This window comes from Lynx canadensis, chromosome E2, assembly GCF_007474595.2.
Source record: "Lynx canadensis isolate LIC74 chromosome E2, mLynCan4.pri.v2, whole genome shotgun sequence".
NCBI lineage: Eukaryota > Metazoa > Chordata > Mammalia > Carnivora > Felidae > Lynx > Lynx canadensis.
In genome coordinates this window covers 18689453-18709647 of record NC_044317.1, presented here as the reverse complement: position 1 = coordinate 18709647, position 20195 = coordinate 18689453, and the positions used below count along the sequence as shown (strand labels likewise).

Here is a 20195-nt window from a genome sequence, read left to right as displayed (position 1 = left end):
GCTTGTGGACCAAGCAAAGGGGATTATAGAAAGCTAAAGAGGGAGTGGAGTCCTTTTTAGTAAGGAAAGGTTCTGAAGATAGAGCAAAGCCGTATAAAAATGTGTGCACACTATATGTATAATACAATGTCATCTATGTATAAATATCCATAAGGGGAAAAACACTGAAAAAAAACATACCAAAATGGTAGGTGATTGGGTAAAGGAATTGTGAGTAACTGTTTTTAAGATTTTATTTTATTTTTTTATCTTGTATTTATTTAACTTTTTTTTAGAGAGCGAGCGTGAGTTGGGGAGAGGGGCAAAGGGAGAGAGAGAGAATCTTAAGCAGGTTTCACACTCTGTGCGGAGCCTGACACGTGCTCATTCCCGTGACCCTGGGATCATGACCTGAGCCAAAATCAAGTTGGATGCTCAACTGACTGAGCTACTCAAGTGCCCCTAAAGATTCTGTTTTTTAAGTGATCTCTGTACCCAACATGGGGCTTGAACCCATAACCCCAAGATCAAGAGTCACACGCTCCACCAACTGAACCAGCCAGGCATCTTATCGATAACTTTAAAAAAATCTTTATGTGCTTCCTTTTTTAGATTTCTCTAAATAAGCTACTATACTTTGATAATCTTTAAAAAATGTGTTCTGGAAATAAATGTAAACCCCTTTCTAGTGGTGGTGTCCTCAGAAAGGTTTGATAAAACCTAGAAAGCATGGCTGACTCAAGCAAAGAGGCAGAAAATTGGGGAGTTGGGTAAGTGTAAGTTTGTTCTCTGTGTGTTGTGTGGCTAAGAGAAACTGAGTAGAAGCAGAGCCAAGTCCCTGGAGGAAGAGAAGAAATGGATCAGAACTGCCAAAGGGGTGACAACAGCTAGAAGAGCACAGTCCTTACGGAGTGGGAAGAGAGACCTGGTCCAGCCTATTAGGTTAGTTATTGATTCAAAGGAGAGACTCCCTTCTCGTGGAGAATATTAGATAAAGTGCTTGAGGGGATGCATTGAGTTTTCTAAGCAGTATTTGGGAGAGGCTAATACCTTGCTACTTTGTGCCTGATTTTTCTCTGTAAAAACAAGCTGCTGCTTTAGTACCCTGAGTAGAGGCCCATGTTCAGGAACCTTATGCCATGTGTTTTTTTCACAGTGAGAGAATACTCTTGTCAGCTCAGCTCCCTGGCAACACAATTGGTTTCAATTTGTACTCCTTTCTACCACTTCTTCTTCTACTTGGTTTATAATTCCAGTGATTTCTTTTAGGTTAGACTTGGTTATTTACAAGCAAGTTTTTTACAAGTTATTTATATTTAAAAGTTCTCAAATTCAAGGCAGAGAGGGGATGGATTTTTCTGTGTTCTTCAGATTGTGTGCTTCACAACCCAACAGAACTTAGACATTAAATGTTTTCCTTCCACTAGTTTTACCATTAAAGATATCTAAATAGCCTGGAGTTATGTGATGAACCTCTGACAGGGTCAGCATTAGCATTTATGGCTTATGAATTTTTTGTTCTTTGTACTTTGGTATTTTTCCCAAGAATGGTGCCAAGGTAGATGGGCCTTTTCTCTGTTCCCTAATGCCAGCATTTAGAATTATCCCATCCTTGTTGGGGTACTAGTTTTGGGACATTATTGACCTGAAAATTCTCTCTTAAAATATCTGTGAATAGCGATGGTATAAATAGTGCTTCTCAAACTTCAGGGTATGAAACCACTTGGAGATCTATTAAGTTGCAAATTCTGATTGTGTGGAGTACAGGAGAACCTGAAGAGGTGCCTGGCATGGCTGGCTCAGGTGGAAGGACATGTGACTGTTAATCTCCACATTTGTGAATTCGAGCCCCACATTGGGTTGTAGACATTACTTAAATAGGTAAACTTTAAAAAATAAATAAAAATAGGTAGTAACTCCTTGAATGCAGGACCAAGCCTTACCCATTCTCCTGTAGTGTTTGTATTGCCTTACAGGTGGTCCTGACTGCCAGCATGGGTACAGTGTTAAGGTACCCAGACAGAGAATTGGAAAAATGTGTCTGTAATAGAAGTAGCAAAAGCTTTTTGTGAGACTAGGGCAAGAATACAAAACACTTTAATTTTGAATTAAGCTTATATATGTGGGTTTTGTTAAGTTGGATTATTGTTATGAATTGGATGATTGTTCAGACCCATTTTACTCTTAGGTATCTGGGTACTTTGAGTATTCACAAGACTTAAGAGCCAGAAACTATGAATTAGCTGATTTTTTTTTCCCATTAAAAAAAATTTTTTTTAACGTTTATTCATTTTTTGAGAGACAGAGCATAAGCAGGGGAGGGGCAGAGAGAGAGGGAGACACATAATCCAAAACAGGCTCCAGGCTCTGAGCTGCCAGCAAAGAGCCCAACATGGGGCTTGAACTCAGGGACCATAAGATCATGACCTGAGCTGAAGTCGGACGCTTACCCCGACTGAGCCACCCAGGCTACCCCCACCTTTTTTTTTTTTTTTTTTTTTTAATGTTCAGTTAACAGTTGAGTACTTACCAACCTAGGCATAGTGCTAAAGAGTAAAAACTACTTGTTATACATGGTCCCTGTCCTCAAGGAATTTGTGGTCTTACAGAGGAGAGAGGTACAATGAATGTCAAGTTGATGGTATGACACAGGAGGTAGTGTTGTGTGGACAGTCAGGACCATAGGAGTGTGGATCCAAGGTCTGATTCTGGCTCCAAAAAAACAGTGAGAAAACACTATGATGTGGAATATTTTCTAAGGTAGAATTTAGCTAAAAATAGCAAGGCCCTCTGCCAGTGTTTTTATTAATAGATACAGGAAATGTATAAGATGCAAACTAGTTAATAATTCTTTAGTATCATCAAATACCCAGAGTTGGAAAAAAAAATACCCAGAGTTAAATCTAATTGTCTCCTGTCATATTTTTTTAAATCATTTGTTGGTTGGAATCAGGAATCAGGATCCAGAGAAGATCCATATGTTGTGATTGACTGTTGGGTTTTTGTTTTGTTTTTGTTTTTGTTTTTTCTTTTTGTTTGTTTGTTTTTGGATTGCTGTGTTTTCTTAAATCTCTTAACGTCTATCAGGGTTTCTCAACCTCAGCACTATTGATGTTTGTGAACCAATAATTCTTCATTGTAGAGGACTGAACCTGCACATAACAGAACATTTAGTAGCACCTCTGGCCTCTACCCCTAGATGCTTGTAGCATACCCACCCAGTAGTGACAACCAGAAATGTCACCAGGCCTTGCCAGATGTCCCCTGAGGGCAAAGTCACCCTAAGTCCAGAACCACTGAGGTGTAGATTCTTCCTCTGTCCTTCCCATTTTTTGTGTTGGTGATTTATTTGCAGAAGAAACTGGGTGGTTAATCCTTCAGTTTCCTTCAGTCTGGATTTCACTGATTCATCCCTGTAGTGTAATTTAACATACTCTGTCACCAATTTCCTGTTAATTGGTGGTTGGATCTAGAGGCTTGATTAGTTTTGGATTTTTTTGTTTTGTTTATTAACAAGACTGCTTCATATATAGGTTGTTCTTCCATCAGGAGGCACATAATATCTGTTTTGTCTTTTTGTCGTATTAACAACTGTTGATTTCCTAATTCACTTGCCAAGGATCATTTTGTTTTAAAATGTATTTATTTTCATTTGGACAGATTTTACTTTAAATGACAATCTGTGAAATAAATAAGTAACAACCTGTGTTCTCCCTTACTAAAGGAAGGGGAAATGGAAGGTGAGGCGGTTGAAGCCATTGTGGAAGAGTCTGAAACTTTCATTAAAGGAAAGGAAAGAAAGACTTACCAGCGACGCCGGGAAGGTGGCCAGGAAGAAGATACTTGCCACCTACCCCAGAACCAGACTGATGGGGGTGAGGTGGTCCAGGATGTCAATAACAGTGTGCAGATGGTAATGATGGAACAGCTGGATCCTACCCTTCTTCAGATGAAGACTGAAGTAATGGAGGGTACAGTTGCTCCAGAAGCAGAGGCTGCTGTGGACGATACCCAGATCATAACCTTACAGGTTGTAAATATGGAGGAACAGCCCATAAACATAGGAGAGCTTCAGCTTGTCCAAGTACCTGTTCCTGTGACTGTACCTGTTGCTACCACTTCAGTAGAAGAACTTCAGGGGGCTTATGAGAATGAAGTGTCTAAAGAGGGTCTTGCAGAAAGCGAACCCATGATATGTCACACCTTACCTTTGCCTGAAGGGTTTCAAGTGGTGAAAGTAGGGGCCAATGGAGAGGTGGAGACGCTAGAGCAAGGGGAACTTCCACCTCAAGAAGATCCTAGTTGGCAAAAAGACCCAGATTATCAGCCGCCAGCCAAAAAAACAAAGAAAACCAAAAAGAGCAAACTGCGTTATACAGAGGAGGGCAAAGATGTGGATGTGTCTGTCTACGATTTTGAGGAAGAGCAGCAGGAGGGTCTGCTATCGGAGGTTAATGCAGAGAAAGTGGTTGGTAACATGAAGCCTCCAAAACCAACAAAAATTAAAAAGAAAGGTAAAATTAGTTTATCCATTAAACTCTCATAAAGTCATTTTGGGATAAAGCATATATAACGCCATGTACGCAAATTATTTTAAAGTAAATGGATTTTTTTTTTTTTTTTTTTTTTTTAAGATCATGAGGTGGGTACCAATCTTTTTAGCCAGTCTAAAAGAGGTTTTTCCAAATTGAGTACTTTTTAAGTCCTGAAGAAGACAAAGGAGTAAATCTATTAGTGGCATGAAATAATTCTGATTTAATATGACTTAAATTGGATTTAGTTTAAAAAAGCTAATGAAATTTATTTGTAGAAATTTAACATTAGGGTTAAACTTAACACTTTGAAACCCTGGAACAAGTAAGTGTTTTATTTTGCATATAGGTGTAAAGAAGACATTCCAGTGTGAGCTTTGCAGTTACACATGTCCGCGGCGTTCAAATTTGGATCGTCACATGAAAAGTCACACTGATGAGAGACCACACAAGTGCCATCTCTGTGGCAGGGCATTCAGAACAGTCACCCTCCTGAGGAATCACCTTAACACACACACAGGTGCTGGATATGAATGTTGGGGGCTACAGCATAGCAAAGTTTAAAATTTGGGTTTTAAGTATCATCCAAACTGGTTCCAGTGGGAAGTTAAAGAAGAACAACTTTTGTTCTTTCTTATGCTGGTTTGTTTGTTTTAAATGTTTATTTTTGAGAGAGAGCATGAGTGGGAGAGGAGCAGAGAGGGAGGGAGACACAATTCAAAGCAGGCTCTAGGCTCTGAGCTGTCAGCGGAGAGCCCAACGCAGGGCTTGAACTCATGAGCCATGAGATGATGACCTGAGCCGAAGTTGGACACTCAACCGACTGAGCCACGCAGGCGCCCCATTTCTTATGCTGTTTTGTAATCCTGATTTATTATAAGCAGATGAATTTATAGGCAAATGTAAAGAAAATTTAGTGGAAAATAATCCAAATTATATAAGGATAGTGATCCAGAAAAGCTGATCAATGGTAGTTAATCTGTAGAATTTCCTGAAGAACCTCACCATTGCATTGCTAAGGTTTTAACATCAGTGACAAAGAATGACCCTGAAAATTCCCAGGCAACAATTGCCAGGCACTATAAGGACAAACATTAGAAATAGCAACAAAATCCTACCTTGGTAAAAACCATGGTTTCTGGTTGTTTCGCCAACAAAGGTAAGTAATTCAGAATTGCAGAATGGAAAGTTAAAGGCATTATTCTAGCAATCCAAACATTTCTTCATTTGTGCTCCATATATACTTTAATATTCTAATATTAGCTTTGTGTTGGCTATGGTTAGGTTCCAGGAATCATTAAAGTTGGAGGAACAGTGTGCTGGAGCTCTCTTTAGTGTCTTTTCTGGGCTTTTTGCTCTTTCCGTTTTGGCATTTGGCTGCAAGTGCTAATAGAAACTTCTCTCACACGGTTCTTCATGCAGAGTAGATTTCCTCTCCAGATTCTCCACCTAATATGGCTCTTGTTTTTGATTGATGTACTGGTTGTTTGTTGAGCATGATCAAGTTGAGTTTGCCCTGTAAGCAGTATACTGTGCATTAGTATATGTTTTGCTAATATGACCTGGTCACTTTTCACTGTCCCTGCTTTCTACTCAGACACTTGATGATATGATGTATTTAGTAGTTTGAAGACACTACGAAAGCGCATATGACTAGATAAAAGTATATGGCCTCATAATAGGTTCCTAAAATGGGAATGCTTGATGTAGACTGTGTGTGTCATGGTCTAGTCCTCAGCTTTGAAAATAAGAGTGTGGTCTGTCTGGAGCTCAGAGCTAATTTAGCAGCACTAATTCATACTAATCAAATCCTCAGCGGTCAGATGCATATCAGAAAATCAGTTTACAGTGAGGAATACACCTTTTCATTTTCTGGATGCAGTTGTATTGCTTTCTAGGGGACACTCTTACCTATATTGAGATGATGTAGCAATTGACAGGTGACTTGGTGAGCATGGACCCTGAGCATAGGGACATAAGCAGCCAGGTGGTGCAACTCAATGAAAATCTCTGTTGCACAGCAGTGTCTACTTCTTCCCTAATTGCCATGCTGTGTCTACCAGTAGCAGGCCTCTTTCTGTCCCCTAAATAGTACTAGGTAAACATTAGAAATTCTTGGTTTTCAGTTCACTTTGTCCTAAGAGAAATGGATCCTGCTTTCCTTCTCTCATTAATTGTTGTTTTACTTACCTATCTGTGCTGCCAGACTATATTTTTCATAGAGAGAACTGTATCCTTCACTCCTACATCCTTAGTGGTACTAAGGAAGCAAACTGAGCACGTGAACATTCATTGGAATTTCTTGGAATTTTTCATTACTGTCATACTTTAATCACACTTCCTCTTGTGGGTTCTCTCAATCTCAGAATCATTTCTGCAGGTGGGTAGTCCTATTCTTTGCATTGTAATTCTTCTTAATACCACTCTCAGGGGAAGTTTTCCTTTGGTTTTGGTGTTTGGGGTTACCTTGTTGTCACCCCTTACCTGCAGTGCATAATTACAAATGGTTCCTAGTTTTTGAGTAGTGGTTTATGAAAACAGCACTGTTTTCTGCTGTCAGCTTATCTCTTTATTGTCATTATTACCTGGGCATATTTCCAATGCTATATTTAGAATATAAAGTGACTAGAAAAGATCCATTAAAGTAATCAATCAGTTATGTTATGGGTCTACTATGTGAGAACATATTAAAAACAGTAAGAGTCTTCCTTAAAAAAAAAAAAGTAAGGGGCACCTCGGTGGCTCAGTCAGTTAAGCATCTAACTTGACTTCAGCTCAGATCATGATCTCACAGTTCATGAGGTCAAGTCCCACGTCAGGCTCTGTGCTGACAGCATGGAGCCTGCTTGGGATTCTTCCCCACCCCCCACCCCACCCCCCCCCCCCGGCTCATGTGCACACATGCCTTCTCTCTCTCTCTCTCTCTCTCTCTCTCTCTCTCTCTCTCTCTCTCTCTCTCAAAAATAAACATTAAAAAATTAAGAAGTGTAAGTTTCCTTCAGTAAAAGGAAAAAAGAAAAAGATGTATTTATTAGTTTGTAAAAATGTTTAAATATTCTACGAATTGACATTCAGATCACATAGTATTAGACATTGGATGTTGGAAAGTGATCTGTTCAGGGGTGTCAGGCTGGCTCAGTCAGTAGAGCATGTTACTCTTGGTCTTGGGTTGTGAGTTCAAGCCCCATGTTGGGCATAGAGCCTTCTAAAAAATAAATAAATGATCTATTTAAATCACATAAAAGGCAATACTACTTTTTAAAGCCTTTGATAAATTTCTAGACTTGTCAAAACAAATTTATATAGAAAACAAGCTATTACATATGTGAGGTTTTTTGTTTTTTAAGAAAAAAGTATCAATATGCATAGCCCTTTGGCCCTGTGTATAGTCACAATATAGTAAGATTGGATGTGCAAAGGAATCTTGCTTGGGTCAAGTAACTATTAATTCTGTGGCCTGTACTTGACAGAACATTGAAGTTTATTTATTTAATTTTCTAATGTTTATTTTTGAGGGACCGAGCACAAGAGGGGGTGGGACAGAGAGAGATGGAGACACAGAATCCAAGCTGTCAGCACAGAGCATGACGCGGGGCTCAAACTCACTAACCGTGAGATCATGACCTGAGCCAAAGTCAGACACTCAACTGACCGAGCCACCCTGGCTCCCCACAGCATTGAAGTTTAAAAGATGTTCTGTATTTTTTTTTTTTTTTTTTTTTTTTACACCAAGAGTTGAAGCAGACTGGTGTTTTTATTAACTTTTGATCCATAGTGATCAGAATTTATAAACTAGGGATAAAAAAGATTTTGTATTCAAAAGCATCACTCACATGGGTAATTAAGAGAAACTAAATGTTTGGCACATGTTTCCAGTATTCTGGGGTTACTGTTAGAAAGTCGACCAGGCCCTCCCATAGCTTTTGGAGCTACTCTCAGGCTGGTACAAGATTGTTGAGATGACCAGAGTTCAACATCATGCAGTTTTGTGTCACATGTTGAACTGTCATTAATTGTGCCCTTGATCTTGTCTTCCTTTTATAAATTACTTTCCCTAGGTACTCGTCCTCACAAGTGCCCAGACTGTGACATGGCCTTTGTGACTAGTGGAGAATTGGTGCGGCATCGTCGTTATAAACACACCCATGAGAAGCCATTTAAGTGTTCCATGTGCGATTACGCCAGTGTAGAAGTAAGTGTTCAGCTCCTTGTTGGTTCCTGTCTTAAGACCATGATTCTAGTATAAGGATAAAAACTAACCAAACTGACTTAAGATGAGATAGAAAATCTTACCAGATTATTAACACTCCCACTCCCTTTCCCCGGCACCAAAAACAAAAAAACTGTCATGAGTGTGAAAGATTTACCCATTTTTTAAAAAAAGCACTAGTTCCACATGTTATTACAGATACGTTCTATCAAACATCAAAGAAATAAATAACTGTACCTAGAGTATTTAAAAATAGAAAATTTTATCTCCTTTACTATTTGAGGTTATACTGTTACCAAAACTGAGTAAGAATGCTACCAAAAACAAAAGGGTATCTTTTTCTCACAGAAAAATTAAATTATTAAGTAAAATTATTAACGAAATTTAGTAATATATTATAAAAATAAGTGATTATGAGATAGACTATATCTAAAATGCCAGGATAGTTGAACATGAAGAAATTACTGGATTGTGCTATATTGAGAGGTTAAAGAAAACCATATGATCATTTCTATAGATGGCTGAAAAACTAAAATTCATTATTTATTACCATTTAAAGTCCTAGCAAGTTAAGAGTAGAAGAAAATGGCTTTACTATAAGGAGTGTATACCAGAAACCTATAGTCAATCCATCCTAGTTAACTCTGAAACATTGGGAGTATTCCCATTAAAATTTGGAACAAGACATTTCTTCTTACCATTACTGTATCAAAATTGTATTGGAAATCCTAGCTAAATAAGAAATGAATTCTAAATGGAAAAACAAAAAATGGTATTTGTGGCAGACATATTTGCTTACATAGAACATCCAAGAGTATTAGCTGAAAAACTTAAAACAGAGTCCATTTGGATGGCCAGATATAAGACAAAAAAAATCTGATACCTCTGTATCTGGAAGGAAATTATCTGTAAATAAGCATAGATTATTTAAACTATTAAGGAAAATTTCAAAAGTGGAAACATATATAGAAATAGATAAAATAGGATAATACACCCCCCATGAATCTATCCCCCAGCTTAAATAGTTAAATAATAACCAATCTTGACTCATCTGTGCCCCATCCATTTGTTTACCCTCTTCCTTTGGACTATGATAAGGATTTGAGAGACAAAGGTTACAAGTAATGAGGAAGAAATATTATATTTTAGACTTTTTCAGTATTGTGAACTTCAGTGCCCAAAAGCTAAGCTTTTGTGCCTAACCCACAGCACTCACATTACAATCAATGTTAACAGAAGTAAGAAGTTTGATTGCTCTCATGTTTCAGGTCAGCAAATTAAAACGTCACATTCGCTCTCATACTGGAGAGCGTCCATTCCAATGCAGCTTGTGCAGTTATGCCAGCAGGGACACATACAAGCTGAAGAGGCACATGAGAACCCATTCAGGTAGGACATCTTCCCTTGTTGTGTTAATGAGCTGCTTTTCAGTGGATTCCATGGGACCCTGTGAACCACCTCATGCCCCTATTGTTTACCTGAATGGAAGCTAGCATGAAAGTAATGGAATTAACAGATGCTTTTCAGGAATATCTTCTGAATTCATTGCTCTGAATATACATTGGAGAATGGAAAGTTTCACTATTAGAAGTCGTCTGGGTCGAATCCCTAATTAGCTCATTCAGTTTTCCCCGTACTATCTTTTTCTAAAAAAGAAAATCTTGTAGGGGCGCCTGGCTGGCTCAGGTGATAGAGCACATGATTCTTGATCTCGGGGGTTGTGAGTTCAAGCCCCACATCGGGTGTAGAGATAATTTAGAAAGTAAAGAAAGAAAAAGAAAAGAACTTGTAGGTCCTCCTGTCATCCATCTCCTGCCCCCCAAAGGCAAGCCTTGTCATAGGAACTGCTCTCTTTCTCATGTGAATGACTCTGGTAGGGCTGGCAGAGCAGGGGTGGCGGCAGCAGTTTAGGACTTTTCCATCTCTCAAGACAGGCGCAAGCCATGCAGTGGGCCTGAGCCCTCTGGGTAGTACCCAGAGATTCTCTGTAGCTTAGCTTTACTGCCTCCTGAATTACCCTCCAATTAAATGGTAATATTCATTTCGTCTAATTTGTTCATTCTGTATTTCCTTTTAAGGGGAAAAACCTTATGAATGTTATATTTGTCATGCTCGGTTTACCCAAAGTGGTACCATGAAGATGCACATTTTACAGAAGCACACAGAAAATGTGGCCAAATTTCACTGTCCCCACTGTGACACTGTCATAGCCCGAAAAAGTGATTTGGGTAAGTAAATGAAAAATATTTTTGAGGATGTGTGAAAGTAGGAAGATCATAAATAACTTCCTTTTCTGATTCATATAAGCTTTGTGTATATGAATGGCCTGCCACTTAATAAAAGTCATTGCTGGGGCTCCTGCATGGCTCAGTTAGTTAAGCATCTGACTTCGGCTCAGGTTGTGATCTCATGGTTTGGGAGTTCGAGCCCCGCATCGAGCTCTGCACTGATGGTAGATGTATTGCTCCTTGAATATTACTCTTCTAAATGTTTTTATATTTAGGTAAAATGCTATACTTTACAAAATATCTTTTACTTTAACTTTTCTTTTTGAGAGAGAGAGACCAAGTGTGAGTGGGGGAGGGGCAGAGACAGAGGGAGACACAGAGTCCAAGGCAGGCTCCAGGCTCTCAACTGTTAGCATAGAGCCTAACACAGGGCTCTAACCCAGGAACTGTGAGATCACGACCTGAGCCAAAGTCGGACGCTTAACTGACTGAGCCACCCAGGTGCCCCAGCTTTGTTTTACTTTTTAACTCATTTGATCTTCACAACAACCATATGAAGTTACCAAGGCATATGTATTTTAGTATTATAGGTGATACATTTGATGCTCCAACAGGTATCTTGACCAGAGCTGCTACACTACACAGCTTATAATGGCAAGCTGCTCTTGAGTGCTCTTAAGAGCCTCTAGTTCCACTGAGGAACATAGAAGTACTTGGGTCATATCAGGAGCATACTGAGCAATAGCATAAACATGCCCTATCTTTCTGCAACATTGGTTTTACTCAAAGATTTTATGTAAAGTTCTATAATTTAGCTGGTGTCTTAAATCATTTTTGTATTAACATGACCATATTAAGCAAAATGCAGACTAGCGCACATTTTTTCAAGTTGTAAGATTTTTAATTTTTTTAACATCTAACATTCATTTTTAAGATGAAACCACAGGTTTGAAGCAGAGGACTTTGGGCTCCACATAAGACCCATGTGTCATGTGTTCGTCCTACTCTGCTGTTAAGAGGACTTTGTTGGAAAGATTTAAGAGGCACTGTCCTCTGATAAATGAGTGAGTTTTTCTATTCTTACGGTACAGAAACCAAAATCTAAATTAATAATATCTCATGGCAATGTGTGTGAGCTACTAGGCCACTGTCTGGATTATTCAAAAAACATTTTAATGTTTATTTTTGAGAGAGAGAGACAGCATGAGTTGGGGAGGGGCAGAGAGAGAGGGAGACACAGAATCTGAAGTAGGCTTCAGGCTCTGAGCTGTCAGCACAGAGCCCAACGTAGGGGTCAAACCCAGGAACTGTGAGATCATGATCTGAGCCAAAGTCAGACGTTCCACTGACTGAGCTACCCAGGCACCCCTAGATTATTCAATTTTTTAAAATTATTCTCTTTTATGATATAAATAAATATCTTGGATGTTTTATATTTGCATGATACCCCTTAGGCCCTACATAATTGCCTAGGAGCTGTCAAATAATAGTTATTTCCCAAAACCAGTCCCAAAAAAGTTTGTGTTCCCTCTTCAAAGCAGGCCTGATTTCACACTAATATGCCATAATTAAAATTTATCACTTTGTAGGGCACCTAGGTGGCTCAGTCAGTTAAGCATCCGACTCTTGATTTTGGCTCAGGTCAGGATCTCACAGTTCATGGGTTCAAGCCCTGAAAAAGTAAGGATCAAAACTCCCAAATTCCTGTTATCAAATCTGTAAGCAAATGTGCATTCATCTTCTCGTTCCTCATTTGCTGCAAGAGAGTTGGCATCACTCCTCTTGTTGGTGGCCTGTCCTTTTGCCTTAGTCTTGATCCTACTGTCTTGTCTTCTTTGCAGCTTTTATACCATCCTGTACCACCTCCTTACCCTCATCTTCACACTTTCTTTCCTGTCTTTCCCCCCAACTCTAAACACGCTTACATTTCTCCTGTCTTAAAAAAAAAAAAGAAAAAGTATTGGGGGCGCCTGGGTGGCTCATTCGGTTGGGTATCCAACTCTTGGTTTCGACTCAGGTCATGATCTCACGGTTTATGAGTTCAAGCCCTGTGTTGGGCTCTGCACTGACTGGAGCCTGCTTGGGATTCTCGCTCTCTCCCTCTCTCAAAATAAGTAAATTAAAAAAAAATTTTTTTTGAAGATTAAAAGAAAAGAAAAGAAAAAGTCTTAGGGTGCCTGGGTGGTTCAGTTGGTTAAGTTACTGACTCTTGATTTTGGCTCAAGTCATGATCTCAGTGGTCATGGGATTGAGTCCCACGCTTTGAAGCTCGCTTGGGATTCTCTCTCCCTCTCCTTTGCCCCCTCCCCTGCTCACATCCTCTCTCACTCAAAATAAATAAATAAACATTGAATAAGGAAAAGAACAGGTTTTCCCCCGCTAGGTTTGACTTTTTTTTTTATAGTCTCTAGTTTTTCCTGTTAGAACATAATTTGGGGGTGGGGCGCCTGGGTGGTTCAGTTGGTTGAGTGACCGACTTCGGCTCAGGTCATGATCTCACAGTTTGTGAGTTCGAGCCCCGAGTCGGGCTCTGTGCTGATAGCTCAGAGCCTGGAGCCTGCTTCTGATTCTGTGTCTCCCTCTCTCTCTGCCCCTCCCCCACTCATGCTCTGTCTCTGTCTCAGAAATAAACAAACATTAAAAAAATAATTTAAAAAAAACATAATTTGGGGGTGACTGGGTCGCTCAGTCGGTTAAGTGACCGACTTTGGCTCAGGTCATGATCTCACTGGTTTGTGGGTTCAAGCCCCACATCAGGCTCTGTGCTGACAGCTCACAGAGCCTGGAGCCTGTTTCAGATTCTGTGTTTCCCTCTCTCTCTGACCCTCCCCCACTCACGCTCTGTGTGTGTGTGTCTCTCTCTCTCTCTCTCTCTCTCTCTCTCTCTCTCTGTCTCAAAAATAAACATTAAAAAAAATTTTTTTTAACCAAATTTGGAAATTTTTGTACACGGAAACTTCCTTTTTTTTATTTAATTTTTGTGATAAGAACACTTAAATAAGATCTACCTTCTTAGAAAATTTTTTTTCCTTCTTAGAAAATGTTTAATATGTAATAGCAGTATTATATACTGGGAATTCAGGGCACCTGGCTGGCTCAGTCAGTAGAGTATGCAACTTGATCTCAGGGTTGTTAAGTTCGAGCCCCACGTTAGGTGTAGAGATTACTTAAAAATACAGTCTTTAAAAAAATTTAACTATGGAAATTACGCTGTACAGTAGATCTCTAGGAGTCATCTTTGGTTCATTTATTTTATTTTTTTATGTTACTTGGGTGTTTAGGTTTGACTCTTGTCTCTTTTTCTGCCAGCCCTCATAAAGAATTCTGTCCCTCACAGTATTCCCTTCCTCAGCTCTTAATTTCTGTCCCATCTGACTTATACCCTATTGTGTAAAGTGACTCTTCCTAAGATCAGTAAGAACACCGCATTGCTGAATGCAGGGAGCATTCTACTTCCCATGTCTCTTGATCTCTTAAGAGTGTTCTTCATAGTGGACTGTGCCATCCTCCTTAAAACACTTTCTTCCTTGGCTTCAATGGCACTATAGCTTGTTATCTGTCTTCTCTATTCCTTCTCAGCCTTCCCTTGTTTTAACCTCTTTTCCTCCCACTAGCATTACCTGTTAGATTTTTTTTTTTAAGTTTATTTATTTATTTTGAGAGAGAGAACCAGCAGAGGAGGGGCAGAGAGAGGGAGACAGAAGATCCAAACGAGGCTCTGTGCTGACAGCAGAGAGCCCAACGTGGGGCTTGAACCCACGAACCATGAGATCATGACCTGAGCCAAAGTCAGATGCTCAACCAACTGAGGCACCCAGGCACCCCTTACCTATTAGATTTTTTTTTTTTTTTACCTAATAGATTTCTTAAAGCAAGACCCTAACTCTTCTTTTTCATTCTTTTTGCCTTAGTGATTTCATCAGCTCCCATGGTCTGACTCAAATCCTAACAACTCTAGTTCATACTCTAAATCTTTCCTTTGAGCTAGGCTTATCTAGCCCTTGCCATACCTATCCTTACTTGGATATCATTGGCATCTCAAATTTGACATATCTAGAACTGAAGGTCTGAAAGTCCCCCCAACCCCCTTTCCCCAAAATAAACAAAGGGCTTCAGCCCTTTTCCACTGTTCCTTGTCTCAGCAAATGGTTATACCACCTACTTGATTTTCGAAGCCAGGAACCTGGAGATCATCTCTGACACCTACCTTCTTCCTTGCTCTGTATTTGGTCACTAAATCCTATTGATTTCACTTCCTGAGTCTCTCATCAGTTCTCCCTGCTCCTTCCAGGCCACCATCTTCTCTCACCTGTCTCTCTTCTCCTTTTAATTCATTTTCAATACAGCAGCCAGAGTAATTATTTTAAAGAAGGAGAAAAAATGTTGTTTGTGGTTTCACAAGTTAGACTGGGCTTTGTGTTTTGTTTTCAGGTGTCCACTTGCGAAAGCAGCATTCTTATATTGAGCAAGGCAAGAAATGTCGATACTGCGATGCTGTGTTTCATGAGCGCTATGCCCTCATCCAGCATCAGAAGTCACACAAGAACGAGAAGCGCTTTAAGTGTGATCAGTGTGATTACGCTTGCAGACAGGTAGAGACCTTCATAGTTAGAAAGCAGTTGATTCCCTGTCAGTGTCAGGTGTTATCAGAGGGTTTTTATATTCCTTGTATGGTGGCTGTTTTTAAGGATGTTATTTTCAGACTGATGTATGAGGAATGTCACCACAGGTTTCACTCATCAATTTTATCATCTCAGTCCCCAGCTGATGTTTTATTCGGTCACAGCTTACCTCCCCCTCAGGCCAAATACTGGCTGCTTTCTCAGAACTGAGGGAATTAAGTCCAGGACTTGAGAAAAGAGAAGAATCTGTTCCTGGGGCCTATTGGTTGGGGGAGATCAAGACAAGCAGCCCAGGAGAGGGGAGCATATCTATACTAGAATTGATGGAAGCAGTTTTATACCCTAGTAGAGACAACTTTATCCCCTGGACAGGTAGTTTTGAGCCTAGATCCTTCAGAGAGAAAGGCCTGTCAACCACATGCATGTAGGTTGTGGCTAGTGTAGCAGCCCTGTGACAGGCTCTGAGGCCTACCCCCCCCCCCCACCTTCTTTCAGGAGAGGCACATGATCATGCACAAGCGCACCCACACCGGGGAGAAGCCTTATGCCTGCAGCCACTGCGACAAGACCTTCCGCCAGAAGCAACTCCTTGACATGCACTTCAAACGTTATCATGACCCCAACTTTGTCCCTGCAGCCTTTGTCTGTTCTAAGTGTGGGAAAACATTTACACGCCGGGTAAGAGTCAGAACTTTATTTCCCTTGTTGTGGTTCTTAATACCATGTTCTTGAGTTTCCACTGAGGTTATAAGCACAGAGATGCCTTATCATTTGGAAAGGGCCACTCATCCCCACCTCGAGGATCTCTGTGCATGTGTGAACCCTTCTGCTGAAGGGGAACTCAGTATCTGTGAATAGATCTGTCCTGGATCTTCCCTTAGAGCCATTCTGCACAGGACAGGGAGCTGGTCTGATCTCCCATGTTCCTCTTGTCTGCAGGCTGCTGAGCCCCTGTTCAGAGGATGCAGCCTCCTCTTCTGATGGACTTTTCTTTGTCTCCCTCTCGCTCCCTTCCTTTCCCCCCTCTCTCTCCCCCCTCCAGAGGGAGACCATTTCCCCTGAATGAGGAGAATATGTTCAGAATGTGCTTATTAACACATACTAGAACATTTGGACTTAATATGGTTACCCCAAATTTTTATTTATTAAGCTAAAATAAGAGAACGTCTAATTCTGATATCAACTTTTTTAGTAATATGAATGAAGGTTTTATTTCTTTTGTTAGAATACCATGGCAAGACATGCTGATAATTGTGCTGGTCCAGATGGCGTAGAAGGGGAAAATGGAGGGGAAACAAAGAAGAGTAAACGTGGAAGAAAAAGAAAGATGCGTTCTAAAAAAGAAGACTCCTCTGACAGTGGTGAGTACCTTGTTTCTTGATTTAGTTATACACAGAGATTTTGGTGCTCAGCTGCCAATACACTTATGTAGGATGTGCTGGGATATAGAGATAGGCCAATCACTCTTAATTTCTGTAACCTCTAGTCTTCCTAATGTGTGTATAGTTTTTTGTGGGGTTTTTTTTTGTTTTGTTTGTTTTTGTTTTTTTGTTTTTGTTTTTTGTTTGTTTGTTTTTGAGGGAAAGAGAGCTGGGGAGGGGCAGAGAGAGGAGAGAGAAAAATCCCAAACAGACTCCACACTGTCAGCGCAGAGCCTGATGCAGGGCTTGATCCCATGAAACTTGAGATCATGACCTGAGTTGAAACCGAGAGCGGACGCTTAACCAACTGAGCCACCTAGGCGCCGCCCTAATGTGTATATTTTTACAGCAGCGGTTAGTATGTTTCTGGGCCATTTTTTTTTTCTCCTGGTATTCCATTGCTTGATAATGTCTTATATGTTACATGTTCAGTTAAAGCCAAAGCAAAATTAATATCTTGACTCGGTTTACTCAGATTAGTAATATTCTAAGGCCAGCAGAGTTTCTTTTCTATGTTCATAACTTTTACATTTAGGAAGCTGGTCTAGATTTGAGCAATGAATCTAATGGACGTGAAGAAGGTTGCTTAAGCATCTTGACCAACTTCTGGTTTGACTGCCTGTGTCAGCCTAGCCTTGAGATGTGTTGATCAGATCCATGAAGGTCAGCCTTTCTCTTCCTACCTTAATCTCTGAATTTTAAAATGTAACACTTTGCCTATTTTCCTACCGTTGATGCTTTCTGGGGTGTTTTTGCCTTTCTAGTCATGAAATCCAGGTGCTCTGGTATGGTTTTGAGGTGCTAGAGTCATGAAGAGGGAGGGAGAACAAGAGTGTCGGTAACATAGGAGTCACATTTGATTGTACACACTTTTTCATGGTGGTAGGCTTTTTCAATGTGGATACTTGGACTACTGGCCAAGTAGTTGAGAAAGCACATTTGTGACTAAAGATTTAAGTTTTTTATGGTAAAAGATGTATGTAAAGGGGTTTTGTTTTGGGGAATACACTACCCCAGAAGCACCATCGGACTGGAAAGATTATAGATGGCGCCTTATGTGTTTCTAAGGCTCTTCATTTTGTCTTTTGCATGCTTGTTAGAAGTAATGGGGAGCGGGGGCAGCTGGGTGGCTCAGTTAATCATCTGACTTGGTTTTGGCTCAGGTTGTGATCTCACAGTTTGTGGGTTCATACCCCACATCGGGCTCCACACTGACAGTGCAGAGCCTGCTTGCTTGGGATTCTCTCTCTGCCCCTTCCCCACTCAATGTGCACGCACATGCGTGCGCTCTCAAAATAAACAAACTTGGGGGGGAGAAGCTTCAGTAATAATGGGGAGGGATTGAAATTTTTGAAGGTTGAACATGTTTGAGAACTTCAGTGACTTTATTGATTTTATCTAAAACTTGCTTATGAAAGTACTGATTTTTTTATATTTAGATCTGTAACAAGGTCCTTTTTAGTTTTTGTGTATTTTGTATATTTTAATAAAGGCTTTACTTTTCTATTTAGAACTTTTCTGAGAGATTATTCATCCAGTAAGCATAAGAGTAATTTATTTTTTGCTGTCTTTTCTAGAAATCTATTTTAAGCATTATCTTCATCACTGGGTTTTAAGTAAACATGCCTCCTTTAAAATGTCGGTTTGCTTTAATCTTTATAAAAGCATACCACCCTTGGGGCATCTGGATGGCTCAGTCAGTTGAGTGTCCAACTCTTGATTTCGGCTCAGGTCATGCTATAACAGTTTGTGAGTTTGAGCTCTGCATCGGGCTCTACGCTGACAGTGTGGGGATTCTCTCTCTCCCTCTCTCACTTCCCCTCCTCTGCTCACACACTCTCTCTCTCTAAAATAAATAAATAAACATTGGGGCGCCTGGATGACTCAGTTGGTTAGGCATCGGACTTCGGCTTAGGTCACGATCTCACCGTTTCCGAGTTCCAGCCCCGCATCGGGCTCTGTGCTGACAGCTCTGAGCCTGGAACCTGCGTCAGATTCTGTCTCCCTCTCTCTGTCTCTGCCCCTCCCCTCTTCCCCCACAGTCTCTCTCTCTCTCCAAAAAATAAAATAAACATTAAAAAAAAATTACAAATAAATAAACATGAAAAAACAAAAACCCCACACCACTCTTTACTGAGAGTCTTTGTGGGACCCCTTTGTTTGGCTAAGAAATGAATGAATGGACTGTTGGGAGAAGCCAGGAGAAGTCACAGGCTCCAAATGCCACCAGAGATCCATGGGTAACCTTGAGCTCAAGGATGTCTGTAAGTGCTTCTAGTTGCAGAGCCTCCTTCTGCCACAGACGTTGGCCCTTAGTCTTCTTGGTGATGTGCACCATCAGCCTCACTCTCCAATTATGTTTCACCAGAGCATCTTTCAGCTAAAGATTTTACTGATGGTTCCCAGTAGATTTCTGCCATTCCTCCTTTGGCTTCTGCACTGCTGGCTTGTAGAGCACAGTTTGGGTCTGGGCCTTGTACCCAGTGTCTTTGTATCCCCCCCCCCAGAAAGTCAGGGCCTTCCATCCCTTTGCTGACCAAGGCCACACAGTCATATTTGTTCTCTCCCAGAAGTTCTGCCTGCAGAGATTAACCAGCAGAGTCTCCTGCTATTTTCAAGGCTTTTTGCCAAAATCTCTCCAAGCCAATAAGCCTTTGACCCTATTAACCTTCTTTGTGTGGCTTTCTCCCCCAATTCTGACTGAATTTGTTTGGTTTTCTAGGCATTATGCCAACTTAGGCAATAGGGGGCTTGAATAAGTTCAACAGGGAAGCATCTTGTTCTTGACACACTGCCACATACCAATGTATTCCCCACATTTTCACTTAGGATTTGACAAATAAGGCATTTTGTCCTGAAGATAAAGCGTTTTGTCTTTGATTTCTAAATTTAAATGTTTGGACCCAGGGGAAGACTGTATAACCTGTGCTTCTGAGAGGAAGGCGGGGAAGGCGCTTTGTGTGCTGTGGTGAGCAGGGAGGGGCAGCAGGACAGCCCCAGACAAAGGCCAGAGGTGAATTCTGCCTGCTGCAGTTCAGCCGTGCCTTACAAATCACTTGGCTTTTCACTTTTTCTATAAAATGAGGGTAACACCTCTTATTAAATGAAGTAATGAAGCCTGAATGGAATAATGGAGAATTTAAAAACTGTGATCTGTGGTGTAAATAAGAGCTGTGTCTGTGCTAGAGAGTGTAAGTTATAGA

The 20195-nt window shown here is 40.5% G+C and overlaps 1 protein-coding gene across 4 annotated transcripts in view; it reads left to right on the top strand.

Annotated features, from left to right (window-relative positions):
- The window catches only part of CTCF (CCCTC-binding factor), a 47682-nt gene that overhangs the window by 23753 nt on the left and 3734 nt on the right, over window positions 1-20195 (top strand). For 3 of the 4 annotated variants that reach the window (XM_030298476.1, XM_030298477.1, XM_030298474.1), the window contains 8 exons: window positions 3704-4493; window positions 4861-5031; window positions 8570-8703; window positions 9990-10110; window positions 10800-10949; window positions 15381-15541; window positions 16067-16249; window positions 16797-16932. In XM_030298476.1, coding sequence (XP_030154336.1) covers window positions 3713-4493; window positions 4861-5031; window positions 8570-8703; window positions 9990-10110; window positions 10800-10949; window positions 15381-15541; window positions 16067-16249; window positions 16797-16932 — 1837 coding nt within the window. In that variant the 5' untranslated portion in view covers window positions 3704-3712. Of the gene's footprint in view, window positions 1-788; window positions 922-3703; window positions 4494-4860; window positions 5032-8569; window positions 8704-9989; window positions 10111-10799; window positions 10950-15380; window positions 15542-16066; window positions 16250-16796; window positions 16933-20195 lie in introns of all 4 variants that reach the window. The other variant, XM_030298475.1, reaches the window with a different exon arrangement.